Source organism: Psittacula echo (assembly GCF_963264785.1).
Source record: "Psittacula echo genome assembly, chromosome: 5".
NCBI lineage: Eukaryota > Metazoa > Chordata > Aves > Psittaciformes > Psittacidae > Psittacula > Psittacula echo.
Genome location: NC_137739.1, coordinates 88,780,198 through 88,793,064, shown reverse-complemented (window position 1 = coordinate 88,793,064; position 12,867 = coordinate 88,780,198). Strand labels below are relative to the sequence as shown.

General features: G+C 45.4%; 3 protein-coding genes across 3 annotated transcripts; 1 reads left to right on the top strand and 2 right to left on the bottom strand.

Annotated features, from left to right (window-relative positions):
- Positions 1-1,151: 1,151 nt before the first annotated feature.
- Positions 1,152-2,639, top strand: LOC308220844 (olfactory receptor 5T17-like; the record flags this gene model as incomplete). Its single annotated transcript, XM_080617359.1, has 2 exons — positions 1,152-1,941; positions 2,500-2,639. 2 exons carry the CDS (start codon positions 1,152-1,154, stop codon positions 2,637-2,639), a joined length of 930 nt encoding a protein of 309 aa, XP_080473485.1.
- Positions 2,640-6,756: 4,117 nt separating this feature from the next.
- On the bottom strand, positions 6,757-7,716 carry LOC308221391 (olfactory receptor 5AP2-like; the record flags this gene model as incomplete). Its single annotated transcript, XM_080618374.1, has 1 exon — positions 6,757-7,716. The coding sequence occupies one exon, from the start codon at positions 7,714-7,716 to the stop codon at positions 6,757-6,759; it is 960 nt and encodes a 319-aa protein (XP_080474500.1).
- Positions 7,717-11,649: 3,933 nt separating this feature from the next.
- Positions 11,650-12,645, bottom strand: LOC308221390 (olfactory receptor 5AP2-like; the record flags this gene model as incomplete). The annotated part of the gene is made up of 1 exon (XM_080618373.1): positions 11,650-12,645. One exon carries the CDS (start codon positions 12,643-12,645, stop codon positions 11,650-11,652), a length of 996 nt encoding a protein of 331 aa, XP_080474499.1.
- Positions 12,646-12,867: the final 222 nt, after the last annotated feature.

Genomic DNA, 12,867 nt, shown 5'->3' with positions numbered 1-12,867 from the left:
GCCAGGCTCTTTGATACCAGTTTTGCAGTGATTTCCTTTGCTGATGGGAAAGCTGTACTCATTGCACTGCAGAGATTTGCTGAGGGTGACAGACACCCTACAAGCAGCACAGTGATTTCCATGATCTTAGGCTAAAATCGTGCTGCTTTTCCCAACAGTTTTCCTGTCTCTTTTCTTGGTCTCTTCTAAGTGTTTATGTTATAGTGGTTCCTTCTGAACCCCTGTGGAGTCTGCTCCATATCCCTCCCTGACACTGTGATTAAAAAGCAGGATGTAATGGTGTATTTCCATATATTTAGAACTCTTCAGTATGAATTTTAGAAAGAGGAGGTGTAGGAAAAGATGTTAAAAAGGCAAAGATTTGTTATGCTATTTTTGTTTTTAATGGCTTCTCTTTTCCCTCATGATGGCACCTCACCATTTCTATATACTCCATAAAAGAATAACCCTGAAATAGCAAAATACATTAAAAGTTATGGAAGAATAAATGGGGTTTTCCATTTTTCTCTCTGCAGTGTGCAAGCAAAATCACCTTTAAGGAAAACCTCTATGGGAAAGGCTTCTTAAGATGCCAAATGTGCTATTTTAGTTCAAAGGCTGGACTTGATGATCTTAGAGGTCTTTTCCAACCTAGTTGATTCTATGAATTTAAATCCTAGAATTATAGAATGGTTTGGGTTGGAAGGCACCTGAAGTTCAGCTAGTTCCAACCTCCCAGGCGTGGGCAGGGACTTCTCACACTAGACCATGTCACCTCTAAAGACATGGTCTAGTGTGTGATTTTCATTCTTGATGTCACTAATTCTTTACAGGAAGCACTGAACCCCTTCTTTTACTCTTTCTTTGTTAGAACTTGGGAGGGTTGCACTGGAATGTGATACATACCATTTCTACACAACAGATAGAAATAGAGATGTATTAGAATGACTGGAATAGAGAACACTTGGCAGAGTAACTGCAACCAGAATAAAACCTTCATTGTTTTGCCAAACTGGTCTTTGATGAATGTTGATGCAAATGAGGCAAATCTCTGATAAGGAGAGGGTTTGCCATCCAGGCACTGGGGATTGCTGGGCTTTTTAGGTGCCGAGTGTCTCCATTAACTCTTTATTATGGCTCTATAAATACATCTTACAGTGCTTTAGGAGAAGATGGCTGAGGAAAAGCAAATTGAGCAAGTGACAGAGCTGATTCTTGTGGGACTGACGGACAACCCACAACTACAAGCGCCTTTGTTCATCCTGTTCCTCCTCATTTACTTCATCACGCTGGTGGGGAACCTGGGCATGGTTGTGCTCATCAGGAGCAGCGCTCAGCTGCAGTCCCCCATGTACTTTTTCCTTAGCAACTTATCTCTCCTCGATGCTTGCTCCTCATCGGTGGTGGCGCCGAGGACATTAATGAACCTTCTCATGGAGAAGCCAACAATCTCTGTCATTGGCTGTGCCACCCAGCTTTACTTCTTCATAGCCTTTGGCACCACTGAGTGCTTCCTCCTGGCTGCGATGGCTTACGACCGCTGCGTGGCCATCTGCAAGCCCTTGCTGTACTCATCCATCATGTCCCACCGGGTCTGCGTGCTGCTGGTGGCCAGTTCCTATGTGCTTGGCCTGCTGCACTCTTGGGTGCACACGGAGTTCACCTTCAGCCTGCCTTTATGCCAGCCAGCCAAGGTCAACCACTTCTACTGTGACCTCATGCCTGTTCTAGCCCTCTCCTGCTCTGACACACGTGTCAATAGGTGTCTGATATTCAGCCTTGCTGGGCTGGTGGAGGTGGTGACCATCTCGACTGTTCTGATTTCCTATGCCTTCATCCTCCTTGCTGTCTTAAGGATCAGCTCTGCTCAGGGCAGGTACAAAGCCTTCTCTACGTGCACCTCTCATCTGGCTGGAGTCACCATCTTCCACGGGTCCATCCTCACCCTGAGCTTCTGTCGTGGTTTAAGCCCAGGCCATAAATCAGAACCACGCAGTCTACTTCCCCCCCACACCTTTCTTCCCTCCACTCCTGGAAGGACGGGGAGGAGAATCAAAAGAATGCAACTCCCACAGGTTGAGATAAGAACAGTTTAATAACTAAGGTATAACACAAATCACTACTGCTACCACCAATAATAATAATGATAAAGGAAATAACAAGGGAAGAGAATACAACCACTCACTGACCAGTACCTTGCCCCCACCCCGCAGCTTTCTAGCCCTTCCGGGCCACTCTCCGTTCTACCTCCTGGGCATGACGTGCTGTGGTATGGAATACCTCTTTGGCTAGTTTGGGTCAGGTGTCCTGTCCCTGCTTCCTCCTGGCTTCCTCTCCTCCCTGGCAGAGCATGAGACTCACAAAGTCCTTGGTCAGGATAAACATTCTGACCAGCAACTGAAAACATCGGTTTTATCAGTATTATTCCCAGGCCGAAAGTCAAAACCACAGCGCAGCACCAGCTACTAAGAAGGAGAAAAACTGACTGCTACTGCTGAACCCAGGACAACTTCTGACCAGGATCTGGCAGCAGCCTGAGCACGGATAAGGTCTTTGCTGTGTTCTACTCGCTGGTGGTGCTCATGCTGACCCCCCTGATCTACAGCCTCAGGAACAGGGAGGTGAAGAACACCCTAAGGGACTTTGTCAGGTGGAAGTAGCTTTGGCAGGATGTTTAGCTGCTTGTTTTGTGACAAAGATCTCCAGAGCTTCAGCTGACACCAAGGACTTTTGTTTCCCCACCCTATTCCTTAGGCTTAAAGACCTGGTTTGGAACCATTTCCAAGTCTGTCTTTCTTCCTATGACTGCTTTGTGCCATAAGGCCACAGACAATCTGATTTATCTGCTGTGTTTTATTGCATGTATCTTCCTCCTCCCCTCTCTCTTGGTGTTTTCAGATGGTCACTGGACATAGCTCTGGGCTTCTTGTTAGCCCTGTCAAAATGCTCTTGCACAGCCACCAGCATCTCCCAGTTGATGGCTTAAAACCTGCCTTATGACCTCTCCTTATTTTCAGGGCCCTTCTCCCCAGTCACTAAAGGGCAATGAAATTTTTCTGTAGAAGTGCAGGAAATAAAATCAAATTACTGAATGATGTGCACTTAGAGTTGTGGTCAACGGCTCAATGTCCAGCTGGAGACCAGTAATGAGAGATGTCCCTCAGGAATAGGTGTTGGGACCGGTCTTGTTTGACATCTTTGTCACTGACATGGATAGTGGGATTGAGTGCGCCCTCCGCTATTAAAAAGGATATGGAACTGTTGGAACAAGTCCAGAGGAGGGCCACGAGGATGATCAGGGGACTGGAGCACCTTCCATATGAAGGGGGCTAAAGGGATGCTCGGAAGGGACTGTTCATTAGGGACTGTAGTGATAGAACAAGGAGTGATGGGTTAGAACTTAAACAGGGGAAATTTAGATTGGATATAAGGAAGAAATTCTTTACTGCTAGAGTGGTGAGGCACTGGAGTTGATTGCAAAAGGAAATTTTCAATGCTTCATCCCTGATGGTGCTAAAGTCAGGTTGGACAGAGCCTTGGGTGACATGTTTTGGTGTGAGGTGTTCCTGCCCGTGGCGTGGGGGTTGGAACTGGGTGATCTTAAGATCCTTTCCTACCCAATTTTATGTTTCTATGATTCTATGATTTTAAGAGAAAAAATGGCATTAACCTAACCTATGTTAGGCACTGAGACCTTTTTCCTCTGATAAAGCTAGATAAAGTATCTAAGGGTGAGAATTGCTAACTAATTGTTAGGTTGATAAGGCTGTCATATGAATACTGTCTTAAATGCTCATGTCAATATAGGCCAGGTTTTCAATCATCTCCAGAGAATCCAATATTCTCCTCCAAAACGTTCAGGCTGATCTAACAGCACCTGAAGCACAGGGCAAAGAGACACGTCCAGATCTTCCTGCCAAAAAGGTGCTTGTTATTCGAGGTGTCAGAACCACTTATGGAGAGGACCTCTGTCACGTATTTGATGTGGGAAGTTTGTGTCTACAGTCAGGACTTTCTGCGTTTTGTAGATCCCTTCTCTGCAAAGATGGCCACACGCAAAGAGTTGTGGTCAATGGCTCGATGTCTGGCTGGAGACCGGTAACGAGTGGTGTCCCTCAGGGATCGGTGTTGGGACCGGTCTTGTTCAAGATCTTTGTTGGTGACATGGACAGTGGGATTGAGTGTGCCCTCAGCAAGTTTGCCGATGACACCAAGCTGTGTGGTTCGGTTGATACGCCGGAGGGAAGGGATGCCATCCAGAGGGACCTTGACACGCTTGTGAGGTGGGCTGATGCCAACCTTATGAAGTTTAACCATGACAAATGCAAGGTCCTACACCTGGGTCGGAGCAATCCCAGGCACAGCTATAGGTTGGGTAGAGAAGAGATTCAGAGCAGCCCTGCAGAGAAGGACTTGGGGGTGTTGGTCGATGAGAAAATGAACATGAGCCGGCTGCAGTGTGCGTTCGCAGCCCAGAAAGCAACCGTATCCTGGGCTGCATCAAGAGGAGTGTGACCAGCAGATCGAAGGAGGTGATTCTGCCCCTCTACTCTGCTCTCGTGAGACCTCACTTGGAGCATTGTGTGCAGTTCTGGTGTCCTCATCATAAAAAGGACACGGAACTGTTGGAACAAGTCCAGAGGAGGCCACGAGGATGATCAGGGGACTGGAGCACCTCCTGTATGAAGACAGGCTGAGAAAGTTGGGGCTGTTCAGCCTGGAGAAGAGAAGCTGCTTGGAGACCTCAGAGCAGCCTTCCAGTATCTGAAGGGGGCCTATAAGGATGCTGGGGAGGGACTCTTCATCAGGGACTGTAGTGACAGAACAAGGGGTAACGGGTTCAAACTGAAACAGGGGAAGTTTAGATTGGATCTAAGGAAGAAATTCTTTACTGAGAGGGTGGTGAGGCACTGGAATGGGTTGGCCAGGGAGGTTGTGAATGCTCCATCCTTGGCAGTGTTCAAGGCCAGGCTGGATGAGGCCTTGGGTGACATGGTTTAATGTAGGGTGTCCCTGCCCATGGCAGGGGAGTTGGAACTGGATGATCTCAAGGTCCTTTCCAACCCTAACTATTCTATGATTCTATGATTGAAACAGAATCATACAATGATACTCTCAGTATACAACGTATTTCCAAAACCTCAAGCCTGTTTCGTGTGTTGCTGGAATTCACAATTCTGCCTCCCCTGCATGTTGCACTGAGGTCCCTATTACCAGTTCACTGAGTAGGTTCCACCACGCAAGACAATGGCAATCCAGACTTCTCTTAGTAACGTGGTATCAAGTCTGGGTAAACCTTTGAGCATTTCAGTTGTCTCTGCTTTGGAAACTTTCTTAAACCCAAGAGGAAATAAGGACCCCAGAGTAGGGTAATTCATCAAGCAGCGATGAGCCTTACACAGGACACTGCTCATCTAGACTCCTGTTTCCACAAAAGCTCAGACTAGATGATCTTTTGAGGTCCGGCCTGGGCTTTCTATGGCTCTATGTTTCTATATGTATACCTATATGTATAGTGTGAGGCAAAATATCCAAAAAAAACAGGAAGAAAACAAGATATGGTGAAGGTTTTGAAGGAAGCTGTCCGATATCAAAGGTCTCTATTCTGCAAAGCTCTTTAGCATTTAATTATATAGATTCTGGTTCCTTCGTTGACCGCAGGTTGAAGCCACATTGCCCCCACACCTATGACAGCATATGCTTTCATACTGTTGTTTTTCTGAGCAGATAAAAGAGAGTGTTCACCAGCCATACACTTTCCAAATATAAGTTAATTCTCACTCACAACAGCTAAAGGAAAGATATTTTCCCCCATCAGTGTATTTTGGCTTCTTTCTGAGCCAGACCACTCTCAGTTACCATCAATTCTGTGTTCAGGTTTGTCTTTCATCTATGGAAGCTTCCTACGAACTTAAATCTTATATGAAATAGACAATTTTGTTTTCCTGGTGTGCTTGAGCATGAGCTGGGCATGGACATGGCATATGGGTGCTGATCTCCAGCGGGAATTCCATTTCTCTGACCATTTAGGTAAAAGGTCATTTCAGATGAATGTAAAACACCACTTAAAATGAATGGGAGGAGATCTTGATGTCCCCGAATTGTCCGTAACAGGGGTGGTCTCAGCACAGTTCATCGTCCTTTATTATGAATAATGTTGTCTACATTTTTTTCCTTTAAATGAAATCTCCTGTGAAGCTGCAGCCTAGGGAGGGATTCCCCTTGATATTCAAAGGTGCAGCTTGAGATCTTGATTCCCACCAGCTTCTTCTCTTTGAAAGGCACAAACAAATGCCATGAATCTTTTTAAAACTTTTTCTGACTCTTTTTGAGCAAGCAAATGTAAAACTACACTTCCTCTTCCCTCCCACCCCAGCAACTTTAGTAAAGAACTCACAGGTAAGAGTGAGGAATTTTATTGGAGCTGAGGAGCAAGGTGAAGAATCTTGCAAGAAAAAGACATCTTTATCAGTGACGAAAATTGTAACTGAGTAAAGCTGATTGGTGTTTTCTGTGCGGAAAAGAGTGCTGGGATAATTGAGGGTAATTTCTTCCTACAGGCTGCTGACCATGAAGCGAAATGAAGTATGAGGTTCCTCTCCTCTTGGTTTCCTTCCAAGGAAAGAAGATGTGATTTGAGGGATCTGTATCTCATTAAATACTGTAATTGAGTTTTGTGCAGGAACTATGGAAGAATCTGCATCAAATCATGGGGATTATTGGGAAAAATGCCTTGGTTTTAGTGCCCCATAGGCTTTCTCACTTGAGATGAACTGTTCATGTCCTGGATGACAGAAATCTTCTGTGCTGCCAGTGGCTGAAAAACCTGCTCCCGCATTTCACCAGAGACCCCATCACCTCCCTGTTTCTCAGGCTGTAGATGAATGGGTTGAGCAGGGGGATAAGCACAGCATAGAAGATGGAGGCTACCTTATCCAGACTCCTGTGGCTAGATGGAGGTTGCAGGTACATGAAGAATGCTGATCCAAAGTACATGGAAACAGCCATCAGATGGGAGGCACAGGTGTAGAAGGCTCTAGCTCTGCTCTGTGCTGAGCACATCCTAAGCACTGTGTGGATGATGGAGATGTAAGAGAGCAAAATGACCATGCTTGCACCCACTGCATTGATGGTGACAAAGGCAAAGATGACCATCTCGCTGCTGTGGGTGTCAGAGCACACAAGCTTTAGCACAGGGACAACATCACAGAAGAAGTGGTCGATGCGGTTGGGACCACAGAAGGAACCTCCGAACATGCACCAAGTGTAGATGATGGCACTGAGGAAGGCAAATATGTAGGATGATGCTACCAGCTGCCAGCAGACACGGCTGGAGATGATGGTCACATAAAGCAGGGGCTGGCAGATAGCAACGTGCCGGTCATAGGCCATCATGGCCAGGAGGTGACACTCAACAATAGCAGAGAAAGCAAAGGTGAGGAACTGGATCATGCAGCCAGAGAAAGAAATGGTTTTGTCCTCTGATAACAGGTCTGCCAGCATCCTGGGGGAGATGACTGTGGAATAGCAGATGTCAGTGAAGGCAAAATGGGTGAGGAAGAAGTACATGGGGGTGTGGAGGCTGGGAAACACCTGAACCAAGATGATAATCCCAACGTTCCCCACCAGAGTGACAACGTAAATCAATAGAAACAAGACAAAAAGAGGGGTCTGCGCACGAGGGCTGTCTGTAATTCCCACCAGGATGAATTTAATTTGGGTATGATTTCCTTCCATGACCAGGTGTGACCTGCTGAGGCAAAAGGAAAAGAATCATCAAACTGAACAAAAATGGAGATTCAGATTTGTACCATACCTAACTCCAATCTGTGACCATTTTAACTACTATATTTTAGTATATTCTACTACCTTTTTTCACCCAAATTATATATACTTTATGGTTTTAGGTTGAGATACTTCAAAAAGAACAAAGAGAATATTAAAGCAGCAAATGCCATTTTTCAGGTTTCTATGCTGGGAAACTCAAAACTATGGATTTATTCACGGACGTGGGTTTTTCAGATTTTAGAAAAGAATCAGATCTTCAGTCACTTTAAGTTCAGAGGCAATTTGTGTCAGAGGACACCGCAGAGGAAGCTCATAGGAGTGAATGTGAACCTGAAGCAAGAGAAAGTCATATTCCCAGTGAAATCCCAGCTTACACATGAATGACCTCCAGACATTTTCTCTCAGCTTTTAGTTATTATTCCAGTCACCAAATCACATTCATCAAAATATTTGAGATCATTCACAACAGATAACGTTCACATGGATAAATACATGATTTGTAACTCCTTACGCTCCAGCATGCTGAAACCCATCCTAAACCCATGGGCATTAAGTTGCTTGCTTTAAAAATTACTTGATGTTATAACAGGCTGATTCCAAAGGCTAATTTGTTAGTGATGATATTCTGCTGACAATCTGAAATGTTGCATTTCTTTATAACAGAATAAGATTCATCCTCATTTAACTCTTGAATAAATCAGCGCATCTTGCTTTAGCTGCCTGTTGAAAAGAAACACAACCTGCATCAGACATTGCTCCCTCTCCTTATAAAAGAACCTCACATTAGTAAGGCTGTTTTCTGACATAGCTCCCACAGAATGGATGCGAGGACATGAAGAATAAAGCCCACTGCCTCAATGCAGGTGAGGCTGTGCTTCTTGTTGTTGATACCTTCTGTGCCTTCCCTCTGCCACCGAGTGATGGGAGCCAAGGGTTTATCCCCAATGCAGCAGAGAACATCTACGTGCCAGCATCAGCTCCGTTAAGCACCTGATGTGAAGAGAGGTGAACTCCTGCCAGACTCCAAGAGCTGAGCTTGTGGTGCTGGGGCTGTAAATACAGTTGCATGTGCTCTCCTGGGAGGAAGCCTCCAGGGCTGCTCATGCTTTCCCAGAGGAAAACAAAGAGAAGGCAAAGCAAAGGGTGTGAAATCACCTCTAAAAGGCATTGTGGTGCTTGGGCACCTGAGAGACATGGTGTGGATGAGCCATCCCTGAGCACAGCTACACAGCAGCAGTGATGAGCAGCTCATAGGATATTTCTGACATACTTGTGGACCATGCAAAGAATTTAGTCTGACCTTGCCAAAGGAATGAGAATGGGTTTAGAGCCATTTCTGATCTTGCAGAGGGTCCCCTAATGGGACATGAAGCACAAGTGACTCCATCTCTGGAGCTGCTGATATCCCTCTGTAGATACTTGTGGGCCCAGTTTTCCAGCCCCAGTGAGGTTATCCACATGTAGTGCCTGGATGTCCAACAGCTGAGCCTGTGACTTTGGACTTCCCCAGAAGTGAGAAATGGGCATTTTGAGGCAGGGATGAGTTGTCCCAGGATGAACTAATAGGCCTTCATCCCTCTGAGCAGCCTCAGCTGGGGTTCCCTCTGCCCATTTTCCCCTCATCTCTATTTAAGCTCAGCCCAGGGAGGTTGGGCTATGTTAGAGGAGTTCTTGCTTCCAGTTTAGCAGGAGGTGTGCATATCTTTATAATCCTTTGTTGGTGACCAAGGCTTCGTCAAGGATCTTTTTAGCAATTGCTGGACAGGATGCTGAGCAGGGAATTGGACTTGGCTTGGCCTTGTATCTGCTTCATCATCACCAACTTTCCTGATGCTCTGGAGTCTTGGCTGCAGTTGGCCTAGGTCCCTGTTTCTGCCTTCCTTCTCTTGCTCAGGTACCGTGGGATGGTCCCTACACACCGTGTTGTTCTCCTTTGTCTCTGTTTAAAGAGATTAAGGAAACAAACTCCTGTGGCTCTCCCCATGCTCCTGAGAGTAGAACCCATCACCCTCTGTGCCCAACAGCCCAGCCAGTGCTCACTGCTCTGGCAGTCCTTCTCCATCCAGACCATGTCGCTGCATGGGTAAAAAAGGAGTTATTGTTCTCAATGAGGGAAATAGAGTAGTAAGGGGAACTTTATTTCCCAGTATTTTTCTCTGGTCATTAGTTCCTTCTCTTTTACCAAGTATGATATCAGACTTCCATGGCAGGACCTCTCTTATCTACCTGATATTGTAATTTTGTGTCTACAGCTGGGAGTTTCTGCACTATGTAAGCCTCTTCTCTGCAAAGATTGGAGCAGAATCATGCAATGATGCTCTCAGTATAAAATGTATTGCTGGAGTTCACATTTCTGCCTCTCCTGCACATTATAATGAGCTTCCTCTTGGACATTCACAAAGTTGAATCCACTACATACAAGACTATGGCAATCCAGACCTCTCTTAGGAGCGTAGCACCAAGCCTGGGTAAATGTTTGAGCATTTCAGTTGTCTCTGCTATGGAAACTTTTTTAAAGCCAAGAGGAAATGAGGACACCAGAGTGGGGCAATTCATCAAGCAGGGATGAGCCCTACACATGACACTGCTCATCTACACTCCCTTTCCCACAAAAGCTTGGACCCAACTTGGGCTTTTTGTGCCTCTAAGATGCTATATGTATAGTCTAGAGTAGAAATATCCAACAAAATAGAAGGAAGAAATCAAGGTGTGGTGAAGTTTTTAAAGGAAGCTCTCTGGTATGAAAGGTCTCTGTCTTGCTGAGCTTTCAGCATTGAATTAAATCAATTCTGGCTCTTTCATTCACCAGAGGTTGAAGCCACTTTCCCAGAGACAAAAGACAACATCTCCTCTCTTGCTGCTGTTTGCCAGAGGGCAGAAAATAGGCTGTTCACCATCCATATACTTTCCCAATATAAGTTAATTCCCACTGACAACAGGTACAGGAAAGGTTTTCCCACACCAGTGTGTTTCGGCTTCTTTCAGACCCAGACGCCTCTCAGATACCATCGATTCTGTGTTCAGGATTGTCTTTCATCTATGGAAACTTGCCTTGCTTAAGTTATAAATGCCATGCACCGTTTGGTTTTCCTAGTGTATTTTAGCATCAGCTGGACATGGACATGGGATGTGGGTACTGATTTCCAGGTGGAATTCTATTTGTCTAACCATATAGGTAAAAGGTCATGTCAAATGTATATAAAACACCCGTTAACATGAATAGGAGGAACCCTTGATGTGCCCAAATTGTCCTTAACACTGGGTAGCCTCAGCACAGTTCATCATCCTGTATTATGAATTATATTGTCTGTGCTTTCTTCCTTTAAGTCAAATCTATTGTGAAGCTGCAGCTGCAGAGGGATTCCCCTTGATATTCAAAGGTGCAGCTTGAGATCTGGATTCCCACCACCTTCTTCTCTTGGAAAGGCACAAACAAATGCCGTGAATCTTCTGAAGCCTTTTCTCTGACTCTTTTTCAGCAAGCAAATGTGAAACTACACTTCCTCTTCCCTCCCACCCCAGCAGCTTTAATAAAGAACTCACAGGTAAGAGTAAGGAATTTTATTGGAGCTGAAGGACAAGGTGAAGAATCTTGCAAGAAAAAGACATCTTTATCAGTGCCAAAATTGTAACTCAATGAAGCTGATTGGTGTTTCCTGTGAGGAAAGGAAGCCTGGGATAATTGAGGGTAATTTTTTCCTCCGAGCTGCTGAATGCAAAGTGAAATGAAGTTGGAGGTTTCCCTCCTTTGGTTTCCTTCCAAGGAAAGAAGATGTGATTTGAGGGATCTGTATCTCATTCAATACTGTCATTGCATTTTGTGCATGAACTGTGAAAGAACCTATATTAAATCATAGGGATTATTGGAAAAATCCCTTGGTTTTAATGCCCCATAGGCTTTCTCACTTGAGATGAACCGCTTGTGTTCTGGATGACAAAACTCTTCTGTTGCCAGTGACTGAAGAACCTACTTCTGCACTTGGCCAGAGCCCCTTTCACTTCCTTGTTCCTCAGGCTGTAGATGAATGGGTTGAGCATGGGGGTGACCATTGTGTAGATGATGGAGGCCACCTTATCCAGGCTCCTGTGGCTAGATAGAGGTTGTAGGTACATGAAGAATGCTGTCCCGAAGAACAAGGCAACAGCGGTCAAATGGGAGGCACAGGTGTGGAAGGCTCTGGCTCTGCTCTGTGCTGAGCACATCCTCAGCACTGTGCGGATGATAGAGATGTAAGAGAGCAAAATGACGACACTTGTGCCCACCTCGTTGATGGTGACGAAGGCAAAGATGACCATCTCACTGCTGTGGGTGTCAGAGCACACAAGCTTTAGCACAGGGACAACATCACAGAAGAAGTGGTCGATGCGGTTGGGACCACAGAAGGAACCTCCAAACGTGCACCACGTGTAGATGATGGCACTGAGGAAGGCGAATATGTAGGATGATGCTACCAGCTGCCAGCAGACACGGCTGGAGATGATGGTCACATAAAGAAGGGGTTGGCAGATAGCAACGTGCCGGTCATAGGCCATCATGGCCAGGAGGTGACACTCAAGAGTAGCAAAGAAAGCTAAGGTGAAGAATTGCATCATGCAGCCAGAGAAGGAAATGGTTTTGTCCTCTGATAACAGGTCTGCCAGCATCCTGGGGGAGATGACTGTGGAATAGCAGATGTCAGCGAAGGCAAAATGGGTGAGGAAGAAGTACATGGGGTTGTGGAGGCTGGGAGACACCCGCACCAATGTGACAATGCCAACGTTCCCCACCAAAGTGACAATGTAAATGAGCAGAAACAACACAAACAGAGGCATCTGCGCACGTGGGCTGTTTGTAATTCCCAAGAGGATGAATTCAGTCTGTGTGTGATTTCCTTCCATGACCAGGTGTTACCTGCTGAGGCAAAAGGAAGTGAAATATCAAACTGACCAAAAACGGAGATTCAGATCTGGACCATATCTAACTCCAATCTGTGACCATTTTAACTGCCACATTTTAGAATTTTCCAATATATTTTCTAACCAAAATTATATCTATTTTATGTTTTTCAGATAAAGTGTTTAGAAAAGAATAGGGAGTTTCTTGAAGCAAAAAAGAGCATT